Source organism: Jaculus jaculus, chromosome 17, assembly GCF_020740685.1.
Source record: "Jaculus jaculus isolate mJacJac1 chromosome 17, mJacJac1.mat.Y.cur, whole genome shotgun sequence".
Lineage (NCBI taxonomy): Eukaryota > Metazoa > Chordata > Mammalia > Rodentia > Dipodidae > Jaculus > Jaculus jaculus.
This window is the reverse complement of record NC_059118.1, coordinates 17,498,813-17,512,208: the sequence shown is the minus strand read 5'-3', so window position 1 is coordinate 17,512,208 and position 13,396 is coordinate 17,498,813. Positions and strand designations below refer to the sequence as shown.

At 49.0% G+C, this 13,396-nt stretch overlaps 1 protein-coding gene across 1 annotated transcript; it reads left to right on the top strand.

Annotated features, from left to right (window-relative positions):
• The first annotated feature begins 2,498 nt into the window (after window positions 1-2,498).
• On the top strand, window positions 2,499-12,695 carry Qars1 (glutaminyl-tRNA synthetase 1). The gene is made up of 24 exons (XM_045136804.1): window positions 2,499-2,656; window positions 2,792-2,939; window positions 3,469-3,578; window positions 3,707-3,782; window positions 4,012-4,076; window positions 4,556-4,609; window positions 4,759-4,819; window positions 5,129-5,194; window positions 5,298-5,383; window positions 5,935-6,021; window positions 8,942-9,041; window positions 9,140-9,218; window positions 9,308-9,416; window positions 9,514-9,644; window positions 9,751-9,843; window positions 9,939-10,076; window positions 10,161-10,248; window positions 10,337-10,480; window positions 10,593-10,697; window positions 11,224-11,316; window positions 11,430-11,557; window positions 11,916-11,982; window positions 12,056-12,181; window positions 12,558-12,695. The coding sequence occupies exons 1-24, from the start codon at window positions 2,540-2,542 to the stop codon at window positions 12,606-12,608; spliced, it is 2,322 nt and encodes a 773-aa protein (XP_044992739.1). The 5' UTR covers window positions 2,499-2,539; the 3' UTR covers window positions 12,609-12,695.
• The last annotated feature ends 701 nt before the right edge of the window (window positions 12,696-13,396 follow it).

The following is a 13,396-nucleotide window of genomic DNA, read 5'->3' as shown; positions in this document are numbered from 1 at the left end:
GAGAGAGAGAGTGGGAATGGGCGAACCAGGGCCTCCAGCCATTTCAAATGAACTCCAGATACATGTCCCCCCGCCATGCAACTGGCTTATGTAGGTCCTGGGGAAATGAACTGGGGTCCTTTGGCTTTGCAGGGAAATGCCTTAGTCGCTAAACCTCTCCAGCACCCCCCCTTTTTTTTTGAGGTAGGGTTTCATTCTAGTTCAGGCTGACCTGGAATCCACTATATAGTCTCAGAGTGGCTTTGAACTCACATAGATCCTCCTGCACCTGGCTCCCAAACACTGGGATTAAAGGCATGTGACTGGTCTTATTTCTATTGAGAGTGAAGGAAGCAGATAGAGAATGGGCACACCAGGTCCTCTAGCTACTGCAAAGTAACTTTAGACACGTGTGCCATCTTGTATATCTGGCTTAGATGGTTACTGGAAAATCAAACCTGGGTCCTTAGGCTTTGCAGGCAAATGCCTTAACCATTAAGCCATCTCTTCAGCTCATTGCTTATTTTTTTTAATGTGTGCATGCTTTGGCAAAAGGAAAAAGTGTGGCAACAGAACTAGTAGGATCACCATGAGTTCAAGGCCACCCTGAGACTACATAGTGAAATCTAAGTCAGCCTGAGCTACAGTGACACCCTACCTCGAAGAAAATTAAAGAAAAGAAAGAAAGAAAAAAAAAATCATTTGTGAGCAGAGAGAGAGAGAATGACTGACAGGGACAATGGTGTGCCAGGGCCTCTACAAATGAATTCCAGATTTATGGGCCACTTTGTGCACCTGGCTTTATGTGGGTACTGGGGAATCAAACCCAGGTTATTAGGTTTTACAAGGAAGTGCCTTAACCACTGAGCAATACCTGGACTGGCCTTTTTTATGAGAAAGAGAGGGAAAGAGTTGGCACACCAGGGCCTCTGGCCAACCAAATGAATTCCAAATACATGTGCCACTTTGTGCATCTGGCTTACAAGGGTCCTGGGGAATCAAACCTGGGTCATTAGGCTTTGTAGGCCTTAACTGCTGAGCCATTTCTCCAGCCCCAGATTTTAATCTTTTTGTTGTTTTGTGAAGTAGGGTTTCTAGCCCAGGCTAACCTGGAATTCACTGTGTCATCTCAGGGTGGCCTGGAACTCATGGCTATCCTACCTCTGCCTCCCAAAGGTGTGCACCACCACTCCCAGGACCCAGGTTTTTATATTTATTTATTTATTTTGTTTTTTTGAGGTAGGGTCTCACTCTGGCTCAGGCTGACCTGAAATTCACTCTGTAATCCCAGGGTGGCCTTGAACTCAGGGCAATCCTCCTACCTCTGCCTCCTAAATGCTGGGATTAAAGGTGTGCGCCACCATGCCTAGCTTCAGATTTTTATTTATTTTTCCTAAACAAATGAACCTAGATGTGCACATGCCTACTTTATTTATTTATTTGCCAGAGAAGGAGGGAGAGAGAATGGCGCACGGGGGCTTCCAGCCACTGCAAAGGAACTCCAGATGCATGCACCCCCTTGTGCATCTGGCTAATGTGGGTCCTGGGGAATTGAACCTGGGTCCGTTGGCATTGCAGGCAAATGCCTTAACTGCTACACCATCCCTCCATCCCTGGGTGTTTATTTTTTGAGTTAGGGTCCCAGTATGTTGTTCAGGCTGGCTTCCAACTTGCCATCCTCATGCTGTAGTCTCAAAGGAATCTGGGATTACAGGGAACTGCATTCTTTTCCTTCCCCGGCGGAGTATGTCCTCATAGACACGTAAAAAAGTGCCAGATTGTGGTTGGAGAGATGGCTCAGTGGTTAAGGTGCTTGCCTGCAAAGTCTAATGACCCTGGTTCGATTCCCCCAGCACCCATGTAAAGCCAGATGCACAAAGTGGCACATGCATCTGGAGATAGTTTGCAGTGGCCGCAGGCCCAGGCACGCCCGTTCTCTCCCTCCCTCCCTCCCTCTCTGTCCCCCTCTGCCTGCCTGTTTCTCTGTGCTTGCAAATAAATAAGTAAAATGTAAAAATATGACAAATTTTTAAAGTCCCAGATTGTTGTGGTCCCCCGATAGGCCAATCCGGCATATTTTCTGCAGAAATATGAACCAGAGATTTCCAGGGAATTTTTGATTCCACTGTTTCCATGACAACTGCAAATGCTCTGACGTCGAACACGCGACAGGAACTCACTTTTTTGCTTTCCGAGAATAAGATTGGGTCCCATTCCTAAAACCGATGGGGAAAGGCCGTCGGAGTAAAAGGCCACGCATGCACTATCCTCCCTACCCAGTTGCTGAGCACTCTCTCTCCGTGGCAAATTTCCTAAGTCCCGCGGGCCCCACCCCTTCAGCCGCCTGCGATCCCCGCCCGGAAAAGCCGGTCAGTCTTCTTTCTCCCAGGCCTTTAAATGGCATTGACAAGCTGGATAGGCCCGCCCCCTTTCCAGCGCCGGAGGATACTATTGGTTCTCCCCGAAGCTTCGTTTTCTTATTGGCTGGTAGACGAACGTCGACGTGGGAAGGGGGAGCATGCGGCCCAAAGTTTTTCTTTTGGTTTCCGGTGTCCCCGCGATGGCGACGCTGGATTCGGTGGCTCTCTTCACTGGCCTCGGCCTGAGTGAGCACAAGGCCCGTGAGACGCTCAAGAACGCGGCTCTGAGCACGCAGCTGCGGGAGGCGGCCATCCAGGTGAGAGCCCCTCGGCCCTGGACTGCCCGCCGGCCGTGCACCGAAGCTGCGTGGGCCCTCGGTCCACACCCCGGTCGCTGGCTCTTACCTATCTCTTTGGGCGTGGAATTTCACCTCCGATCCCTGTGACTCCAGGCGCAGCACACTCTGGGCTCTACCATCGACAAGGCTACCGGGACCCTGCTCTATGGCCTGGCCTCCCGACTCCGGGATTCCCGGCGTCTTTCCTTCCTCGTCAGCTACATAGCCAGTAAAAAGATCCACACCGAGCTGCAGCTGAGCGGTGAGACTCCTTGCCTGGGTCGCCGGTTCCACCCACTTCCATCAGCAGAGAGCCCTGTCTACTTAAAAAAAAAAATAATTTTTTGAGGAGAGAGAGAGAGGGAGCGAGCGAGCAAGTGCCAGGGCACCTAGCAAACCAACTCCAGACGCATGTGTCACCTGGTGCATCTGGCTTTACGTGGGTATTGGGGAATTGAACCTGGGTCCTTTGGCTTTGACGGCAAGCATCTTAACGGCTCAGCCATCTCTCCGGCCACTTTGTCTACTTTTTTTTTTTCCTGCCAAGTGCCCCAGTTTTTCTGGACACCTGGTTCTGGACAGGCACTGGTGCCTGGAGGGGAGTGGCTTATGGTATAGATAGGGGGACTGTCACAATTAGTCGTCCCTGAAACACACTTCAGTTACTCCTGTCCTCCCTGCTGCTGTCTAGTGTTGCCAGGTTGTAACCCTTCAGGCAGCCGGACTGTTTTCCCTGCTTACTCACTTCTTGGAGCCGAGGCGCTACCAATTAATTGCCTCTCCTTCCTCAGCTGCCCTTGAATATGTGCGGAGTCACCCCCTGGACCCTATTGATACTGTGGACTTCGAGCAGGAATGTGGTGTGGGTATCCTGGTGACACCAGAGCAGATTGAGGAGGCTGTAAGTCCTCTCCCCAGTCCTGGCCCTGGGAAAGCTTCTCTACCCCAGAAGACCCACAGTAAGGGTAGTGGTCTCTAGAATGTCTCTTAAAAGGGCTTTCCTGAACCATATGACTTGACTTTCTGCAGGTGGAGGCCACCATAAATAGGCACCGGCCCCAGCTTCTGGTGGAGCGGTACCATTTCAACATGGGGTTGCTGATGGGTGAGCAGAACCTGGAGTGGGAAGTTACTTGTCCCCTCTGCTTTGTCCACTATACTGGGCATGAGTGAAAGAGAGGTGTGTGTGTGGGGGGGCATGAACATGAGTACCTTACAAGTGTTCTGGTGGGGCCCAGCCCTGGTTCCTGTGGTTGGGTAAGGACTTCCTGGGGGAGGAGGGGAAGGAGTGTCCTGTTTTGCTTGTCTGCAGCTTCTAATGCCCATGCTCCTAGGAGAGGCTCGGGCTGCACTCAAATGGGCAGATGGCAAAATGATCAAGCATGAAGTGGATATGCAGGTGGGCACCTCCCTGAGCTGAAGCTGGCCTGGAATCCACTGGGGGACGGGGAGGATACTTGTGGAGAAGAGACTCTGTCTCTGACAGGGCTAGTAGAGCCCAGTGTGGAGGGGGAAACACCTGACTTGGCACCTCTGGGCTGTGGTGAAACATTTTATTCCGAAGCTCAGTTTCCTCATCCCATGAATGGGTGCTGTGGCCTTTATCTCAGTATTCTGGCATAGAAACACTGGAGGATGATGGTCTGAGGTAGTTTGTTTATCTTGATGCTGGGCCCGCAGTTCTTGGTAATGGAAGCTCCTGTTACCTGGGCCCATTATGAACCCTTCAGAAGAATGAAGCATTCAAGGCCCCAGAACCACATGAGGAGATAACGAGGGGTGGGCTAAGTAGGTTCCTTAGGAAGTGCTGGTAGGAGTCAGTTGAGATCTTTGAAAGAGCACACTCCAGTCTGTGCCTCACTCTGATCACTGCTTTAGGTCCTCCACCTTTTGGGTCCCAAGACAGAAGCTGATCTGGAAAAGAAACCCAAGGTGAGGCTTTGGCATTGCCCAGTGTGCATGGGGGTGAGACTTCAGGCTGTAGCAAGGAGTATCTGACCCAAAGCAAGTAGAATCTGACCCAGCTCATCCTTAGAACCTACCCAGGAGAGATTCTAGTGCAGTTTCCATGTTTCTTTTAGGTGGCAAAGGCTCGGCTTGAAGAAACAGAGCGAAAGACAACAAAAGATGTGGTGGAGAATGGTGAGAGGCCTTTGGCTCCTTTTGTGTTGAGAAGCTTCTGACTTCTGGACATTCTATCAAAAGGGACCTTATATTCAACCCCTTTGCCACCTGCCATGAAAGTAGGATTCCCGGTGTTTCCTTTGCTCTCTTTGCCCAGATTCCGATTTCAGAGGCCTGAGAAGTTTGTCTCTATAGCTTTTTATCTCCAGAATCCGGGTAGTGAGATCTGCTCAGAACTTTTCTGGTTCCAAGCTGTGGGGACCTTCCTGAGCTGGATATGATAACCATATCCAGAAGACAAGGTTTTCTTATTTTTCTTTCCTGCAGGTGAGGCTCAGACCCTTTCTCTGATGGAACAGCTCCGGGGGGAGGCACTGAAATTCCACAAACCTGGTAAGTGTACCCAAGTGTTGAAACCGTGGAGAGTGGTACTGATTCCTGTAGTCAGGATCCTTGTTCTATAGCCTGGTCACGAGATTTGTTCTCATACTGACAGGTGAGAACTTCAAGACTCCAGGCTATGTGACAACTCCGCACACCATGGATCTACTGAAGCAGCACCTGGAGATCACTGGGGGACAGGTATATAGGAAAATGGCCAGGCAATTGAGTGACACCAAACACCTTCCTGAGTGACTGTGATGCATGCCTTTATATACTCTTCACCTCCATGACCTCATTAGCTGTTTCTTCAGGGTAGTCTGAGCCCAGACCTCATTTCTTTTTTTTTAAGATATTTTTATTTTTATTTGCTAATCTGGAATGGTCTAGACAGTCCTGGGGGATACTTTTCATGTTCCCTGTTAAGTACATCCTTTTTTAAAAATAAAGGATTTTTTTGTTTGTTTTTTCTCAGTTTTTATTAACATTCTCCATGATTATAAAAAATATCCCATGGTAATACCCTCCTTCCCCCCCCCACTTTACCCTTTGAAGTTCCACTCTCCATCATATCCCCTCCCCATCTCAATCAGTCTCTCTTTTATTTTGATGTCATGATCTTTTCCTCCTTTTATGATGGTCTTGTGTAGGTAGTGTCAGGCATGGTGAGGTCATGGATATGTAGGCTATTTTGTGTCTGGAGGAGTATGTTGTTAGACCTCATTTCTTTCTTCCCATTGCTTTTATCTCAGGTACGTACCCGGTTCCCCCCAGAACCCAATGGAATCCTGCACATTGGACATGCCAAAGCCATCAATTTCAACTTTGGTTATGCCAAGGTGAGCATACCTCTAGGGCCATAGCTACCAAGATGACCACTGCTCTTATAAAAGCTCTCAGTGTTCCCGAGGGGGTCCCACAAGTGTGATAGGTATCCTAGTATATCTGGGAACTTGGGGTTCTGAGGTGCTTCCTGGAACCCCAAGACCTGAGTTCATATCTGCAAACTAACGAAAGAATTGGTAATTCTGGATTCAAGAGAATGAATTTTTTTTCCCCCTTCAGTTTTTCGAGGTAGGGTCTCTTGTAGCTCAGGCTGACCTGGAATTCACTATGGAGTCTCAGGGTGGCCTTGAACTCACTGCAATCCTTCTACCTCTGCCTCCTGATTAAGGGTGTGGGTCACCATGCCCGGCAAGAATGATTTTTTTTTTTTTTTTGTTTTTCGAGGTAGGGTCTCACTCTGGTCCAGGCTGACCTGGAATTAACTCTGTAGTCTCAGGGTGGCCTTGAACTCATGGCGATCCTTCTACCTCTGCCTCCCGAGTGCTGGGATTAAAGGAGTGCGCCACCACGCCCGGCAAGAATGATTTTTAAAATACCACATTTTATTCAGATTTTACAGAGGAGTGCAGAAAGGGAAAGGCTGGGAGCTAAGGAGAGATAATGTGGGGAGAAGAGAAGTACACCATGTGGAGCCCGAAAGCCCATGTGGGGCATGTGCGACCAGATACAGATCTGGGGAAAAGAAAGTTCAGGGAGGGGCTGGAGAGATGGCTTAGCGGTTAAGGCGTTTGTCTGCAAAGCCAAAGGACCCAGGTTCGATTCTCCAGGATTCACGTAAGCCAGATGCACAAGGGGGCAGATATACATCTGGAGTTTGCAGTGGCTGGAGGCCCTGGTGTGCCCATTCTCTCTCTCTCTGTCAAATAAATAATAAAATATCTCTTGAATAAAGTTTAAAAACTATATAAAAATAAGTGAAATAGGGCTGGAGAGATGGCTTAGCGATTAAGCGCTTGCCTGTGAAGCCTAAGGACCCCGGTTCGAGGCTCGGTTCCCCAGGTCCCACGTTAGCCAGATGCACAAGAGGGTGCACGCGTCTGGAGTTCGTTTGCAGAGGCTGGAAGCCCTGGCGCACCCATTCTCTCTCTCTCCCTCTGTCTTTCTCTCTGTGTCTGTCGCTCTCAAATAAATAAATAAAAAATGACCAAAAATAAAAAAATAAAAAAAGAAGGTTCAGGGAGCTCCTGCAATGTGAGGAGCTGGAGGAGATAAAGAACCCCTGTGGAGAGTAAGGGCTAGGGGGCCCTCCTTGCTGGGCTAGGGCTAGGGCCAAGGCCCTCCTGGCTGGGCCTGGGCCTGGGCTGAGCCAGCTGAAGCTCAGCGAAAGAAAAAACTGACCCACAGCTGAAAGTTCCCAAGTGATCAGAGACGATGCCCATCCCTTGCAAAGGTATTTATAACCTTAAGGTGATGGGCTGTCTTTTGGCCCAGGTGAATCAGAAGGCCAGCTGGTTGGTTAGGGCTACAGTTGTCTCAGGAAGAAATTAGCTCTGACAGGGGCTGAACTTGACCAACCACAATATTTAAATCCTGTGAAAGACCTCCCTCTCAGGAGGGGTTCTGACTGTGTGTCTAGGGAATGAGGCAAAAAAGTCAGCCTGCTCTTTTCACCTTCAGGGATCCAGTTACCCTAATTCTATCTCCCCCCTCCCCCCCACACACTAGGGATGCTTTTTTTTTTTTTTTTTTTTTTTGGTTTTCGAGGTAGGGTGTCACTTTAGTCCAGGCTGACCTGGAATTCACTATGTAGTGTCAGGGTGGCCTCAAACTCACAGTGATCCTCCTATCTCTGCCTCCTGAGTGCTGGGATTAAAGGTATGCATCACCACACCCAGCCTTTTTCTTTGTAGCTTTTTTTTTAAAAATTCAAGGTAGGGTCTCAGTGTAGCCCAGGCTAACCTGGAATTCACTATGTAGTCTGAAGGTGGCCTTGAACTCATGGCAATCCTCCTACCTCTGCCTCCTAAGTGCTGGGATTAAAGGCATGTGCCACTATGCCCGGCTCTTTGCAGTTTTTTTAAAAAATATTTTTATTTATTTATTTGCAATGAGAAAGTGTGAGAATATGAATGGGCATGTCAGGGCCTGTAGCTGCTGCAAGTGAACTCCAGATGCATGTGTCACCTGTGCATCTGGCTTTAATGTGGGTACTGGGGAATCAAATCCAGGTTGTTAATCTTTGCAGTGAAGCACCTTAACTACAGAGCCATCTCCCCAAGCCACCAGCTTCCAGTTTTCTACAGGGGGGCTGGGTAATGAAATTGGGAACTCAAGGTTGAGCTTCTTCCACTGAGCCATTGCCCCATCCCTAGATTTATTTATTTTGAGGTAGTGTAACTATGTAGCCTAGTCTGGCCTCAAACTCAAAATTCTCCTTTCTTAACCTTCTTAATGCTGAGGTTGTAGGCATATGCCACCAAGCCCTTTGGATACAAGAAGATGAAAATGGAATTTGAAGGATTTTTAATTTAAATTTTTTGTTTGCTTTTTTCGAGGTAGGGTCTCATTATAGCCCAGGCTGACTTGGAATTCACTATAGAGTCGCAGGGTGGCCTCAAACTCACGGTGATCCTCCTACCTCTGCCTCCTGAGTGCTGGGATTAAAAGCATGCACCACCACGACTGGATAATTTAAATTATTAAAAGTTCTGATCTAGGTGTAGTGGTACACTCCTTTAATCTGGCACTTTGGAGGCTGAAGTAGGAGGATTTATGTGAGTTCAAGGCCACCCTGAGACTACAAAGTGAATTCCAGTTCAGCCTGGGCTGAGGAGACCATACCTGGGAAAAAATAAACAAAATTAAAAAAAAAAATTCTGGTAAGAGAGAGCTCTGAGAATATCTTGACTTGATGAGCTGGACTACAGGGTCTGATGAGTATGCGGGAGCTCATAGATAATCCAACTCCTCTAGGCCAACAACGGTATCTGCTTTCTACGCTTTGATGACACCAATCCTGAGAAGGAGGAAGCAAAGTTCTTCACTGCTATTCATGACATGGTGACCTGGCTGGGTATGGACTGGGTGAGGCCTTGGCAGGGCTGGTGGTCAGTGGACCTCTCCTTGGACCATGCCCTTCTGCTGCTCATACTATATTTCACACTGCCCCAGGTTACACACCTTACAAAGTGACATATGCTTCTGACTATTTCGACCAGCTGTATGCCTGGGCTGTGGAACTTATCCGCAGGTGAGGCCAGAGCCATAATACTGAACCAAATAGGCTGACCAGATAGATCATGGATCGGCTGTATCCTCAATACCCCTTCTTCTTCACAGGGGTCAGGCATATGTGTGCCACCAACGAGGGGAGGAGCTCAAAGGCCACAACTCCCTGCCCTCACCATGGAGGGATCGACCCATTGAAGAATCTCTGCTCCTCTTTGAGGTGGGGGCTGTGGAAGGGTGGCTTGGTTTGGGTGGGCCAAAGTGCTAAGGATGAGAACCCCCTATGTTCAGACAGCCTGAGCTCTTGTTACCCTCAGGCAATGCGCAAGGGCAAGTTTTCAGAGGGTGAGGCCACACTACGGATGAAGTTGGTGATGGAGGATGGCAAAATGGACCCTGTGGCCTATCGAGTCAAGTACACACCACACCATCGCACAGGGGACAAATGGTATGTCTGGGCACGGGATGGGGTTGTGGGGTTGCTGAGTAGGGCAGTGGGCCGTGGGATAGGGCGGAGTGGCTCGGTGACGGAGTCTGCTGCCTGTGTTTTGCAGGTGTATCTACCCCACCTACGACTACACACACTGCCTCTGTGACTCCATTGAGCACATCACTCACTCACTGTGCACCAAGGAATTCCAGGCTCGGTGAGGGACCTGGGGTCATGGTGTGGGTAGGGCTAGCGGCCCTTTCACCTCTCCCACATAGGTGGCCAGTTCTGACCCTACTCTTTTTCTCCTAGACGGTCTTCCTACTTCTGGCTGTGTAATGCGCTGGATGTCTATTGCCCTGTGCAGTGGGAGTATGGCCGCCTTAACTTGCACTATGCCGTTGTGTCTAAGAGGAAGATCCTCCAGCTTGTAGCAGCTGGTGCTGTGCGGTAGGTGTGGCCGTTGGGCTTACGGAGGTAGTAGTACTGGTGGCACGTGCCGCTAAAGCCGCCTCACTACCTCTCCATCCACAGGGACTGGGACGATCCGCGGCTCTTCACCCTTACTGCCCTGCGACGACGGGGTTTCCCGCCTGAGGCCATCAACAATTTCTGTGCCCGGGTATAGCCCAGTGGTCTGGTGGGTAGGTGCAGGCCAAGTGTGGCATTTTGTGGTTGTTAGAGCTGTAACTGATGAGTGTTCCTGCCAGGTGGGGGTGACAGTGGCACAGACCACAATGGAGCCACATCTTCTGGAAGCCTGTGTGCGTGATGTGCTAAATGACACAGCTCCACGGGCCATGGCTGTACTAGAACCCCTACAGGTCATAATCACCAACTTTCCTGCTGGCAAGGTGGGTCTGCCTCTGCCTGTGTGTGTGTGTTTGTGTGTGTAAATGTGGGTGGGTGCCAGCACATGAAGGTTCTAGTAGCTGGGTGTTAACTCAGATATGTCTTTTGCTATAGCCTTTGGACATCCAGGTGCCCAACTTCCCTGCTGATGAGACCAAGGGCTTTCACCAGGTTCCTTTTGCATCTACTGTCTTCATTGAGAAGACTGACTTTAAGGAGGTAAATAGGGGTTTGGTTCTATGTCTGTTTTTGGGGGTCCTTTCATATCCTTATCCCCTTTTTTTTTTTTTTTTTTTTTTGGTTTTTTGAGGTAGGCTTTCACTCTAGTTCAGGATGACGTGGAATTCACTTTGTAGTCTCAGGGTGGCTTCAAACTCACAGCAATCCTCTGATCCTCCTACCTCTGCCTCCTGAGTGCTGGGATTAAAGGCGTATACCACCACGCCTAGCTTTTTTTTTTTTTTTTTTTTTGGTTTTACAGGGTAGGGTCTTACTTAGCCCAGACTGACCCAGAATTCACTAAATAGTTTCAGGGTGGCCTCAAACTCATGGCGATCCTTTTACCTCTTCCTCCCAAGTGCTGGGATTAAAAGTCTCTCCCCCACACCAGGCTTCTTATCCTTTTTGTTAGTTTGTCTCTTCTATTTCACATGACCCAACCAGGCCAGACATGGGGTTGGGGAGAAATGTCATATTTACCTGACCCTCGCGACCTCCGATTCTTGCCTCTTTTTCTCACCTCTAGGAGCCAGAACCTGGATATAAGCGTTTGGCACGGGGCCAGCCTGTGGGTCTGAGGCATACAGGCTATGTCATTGAATTGCAGCAAGTTGTCAAGGTGAGAAGCAGATGCAGCCTTCCTGTACAGTGCCTGCTTGGTACAGGACTTATGTGGAGCCAGCAGTCCTGGTGTTGGTTCTCTGGTCTGATTGCCGTCCTTCCCACTTTCAGGGCCCCAGTGGCTGTGTCGAGTGCTTGGAGGTGACCTGCAGGAGAGCTGATGCTGGAGAGAAACCCAAGGCCTTTATTCATTGGGTATCACAGCCTCTGGGGTGTGAGATTCGTCTCTATGAACGACTGTGAGTAAACAGTTTGAATGGGAGCGGTGACAAGATGAGCACTGTCTACACACGCACAGTGGTAGACCCACCTTGACAGCAGTTAGAACCTGATTTTTTTAAAAATAGCTTTTTTTTTTTTAAATAAATGTATGTTTATTTATTTATTTGAGAGAGAGAAAGAGGCAGATAGAAAAAGAATGGGCACACCAGGGCCTTCAGCCACTGCAAATGAACTCCAGATACATGCACCCCTTGTGCATGTGGCCTATGTGGGTCCTGGGGAATCAAACCGTGGTCCTTAGACTTCACAGGCAAACACCTTAACTGCTAGGCCATTTCCCCAGCCCAGAGCTTGATTTTTTCACTCTGACTACAGATTCCAGCACAAGAACCCTGAAGATCCTGCTGAGGTGCCTGGTGGATTCCTAAGTGACCTGAACCCGGTATGCTCAAAGAATGTGGGGTAGAGGTAGTGGGCCTCCTGGCTGGACAACTGCTTGAGTTCCCTGCCTGCAGGCTTCGTTGCAAGTTGTGGAAGCAGCAGTAGTGGACTGCTCTGTGGCTCTGGCAAAACCCTTCGACAAGTTCCAGTTTGAGCGCCTGGGGTACTTCTCTGTGGATCCAGACAGCCGTGAAGGACAGGTGCTGGACTTCCCCACCCACCCTTTCTGCAGTTAGTGATGGTGGCTGCTGTTCACTGTTAGGCACTCTGCCTATATTCCCTTAGTTAGTTGTCGCCAGTTAATGTAGGGAGGAGCATTCATTCATGTTCTGCTAATGAAGAAACTGGCTCAGGTTAAGTCCAAGCACAAATTATATAGAGACCCTAACTTTCTTACTCTTTCATACTCCCCAAAGTAGCCATAGCCATCCAATCCCTTACTCAGTCACAAAGTTACTGAGAAACATTTTCTCCTTACTCTTGAACCCTCATCTATATTACCTTGTACAGAGGAGGCAAGGAAGGCCTTCTGGCCTGTTCTAGATTGGTGGCCATTTACCCCCCTTTGTCCTACAGCTTGTCTTTAACCGAACTGTCACACTGAAAGAAGACCCAGGAAAAGTATGAAGCGGAAACGTGAACCTACCTCATTCCGGAGGCTGGGGTGCTCTCACCATCCCATACTCCATGGCAATAAAGAATAACTAAATCTTAGAGTCTGTGTTGTCTGTCTTTTCTAGCATTTGGGCCCCTGGAGACTTACTGTGTGGGTAGTGATAGTGGTCCTGTGCTAGTACACATAGTCTGGGTTTTCCTACAACAGAAGGGCACTGACAACTTTGAAACCACTGTTGCACTTCTTGGTTCTCAAGGACAAGTGGCTGGGTGGGATTACATTCTGCACATGATCTGAGCAACGTGAGTCTCCCCAGAGGTGCTGCTCTATGGTTACAGTCCTACAGAGGTATGTAGGTTTGTGTTTACTTTGCACTGGCAGTCTGATCATCAGCAAATATTTGAGTGTCTAGTACTTACCAGGCATAGTGAGATGAGGCCTAAATGCTGTGGTGGTCTTTTTTTCGTGAACTCCTGGCTTGGGTCTTTTTCATTTTCAAAAATATTTGAAGCCAGATGTGGTGGCACACGCCTTTACTCCCAGCACTTAGCAGGCAGAGGTAGGATTGCTGTGAGTTCAAGGCCACCCTGAGACTAAATAGTGAATTCCAGATCAGCCTAGGCTACAGCAAGACCCTACCTCAAAAAAGATTTTGAGGGCTGGAGAGATTGCTTAGCAGTTAAGGTGTGCTTGCCTGCGAAGCCTAAGGACCCAGTTTTGATTCCCCAATACCCAAGTAAGCCAGATTCACAAGGTGGCACATGTATCTGGAGTTCATTTGCAGTGGCTAGAGGCCCTG

Coding starts and splice junctions, on each gene's coding strand:
- Qars1 (XM_045136804.1), top strand. CDS start 2,540: ATGGCGACGCTGGATTCGGTGGCTCTCTTCACTGGCCTCGGCCTGAGT. Junction 2,940..3,468: donor CACCGAGCTGCAGCTGAGCG/GTGAGACTCCTT, acceptor CTCCTTCCTCAG/CTGCCCTTGAATATGTGCGG. Junction 10,249..10,336: donor TCAACAATTTCTGTGCCCGG/GTATAGCCCAGT, acceptor TGTTCCTGCCAG/GTGGGGGTGACAGTGGCACA.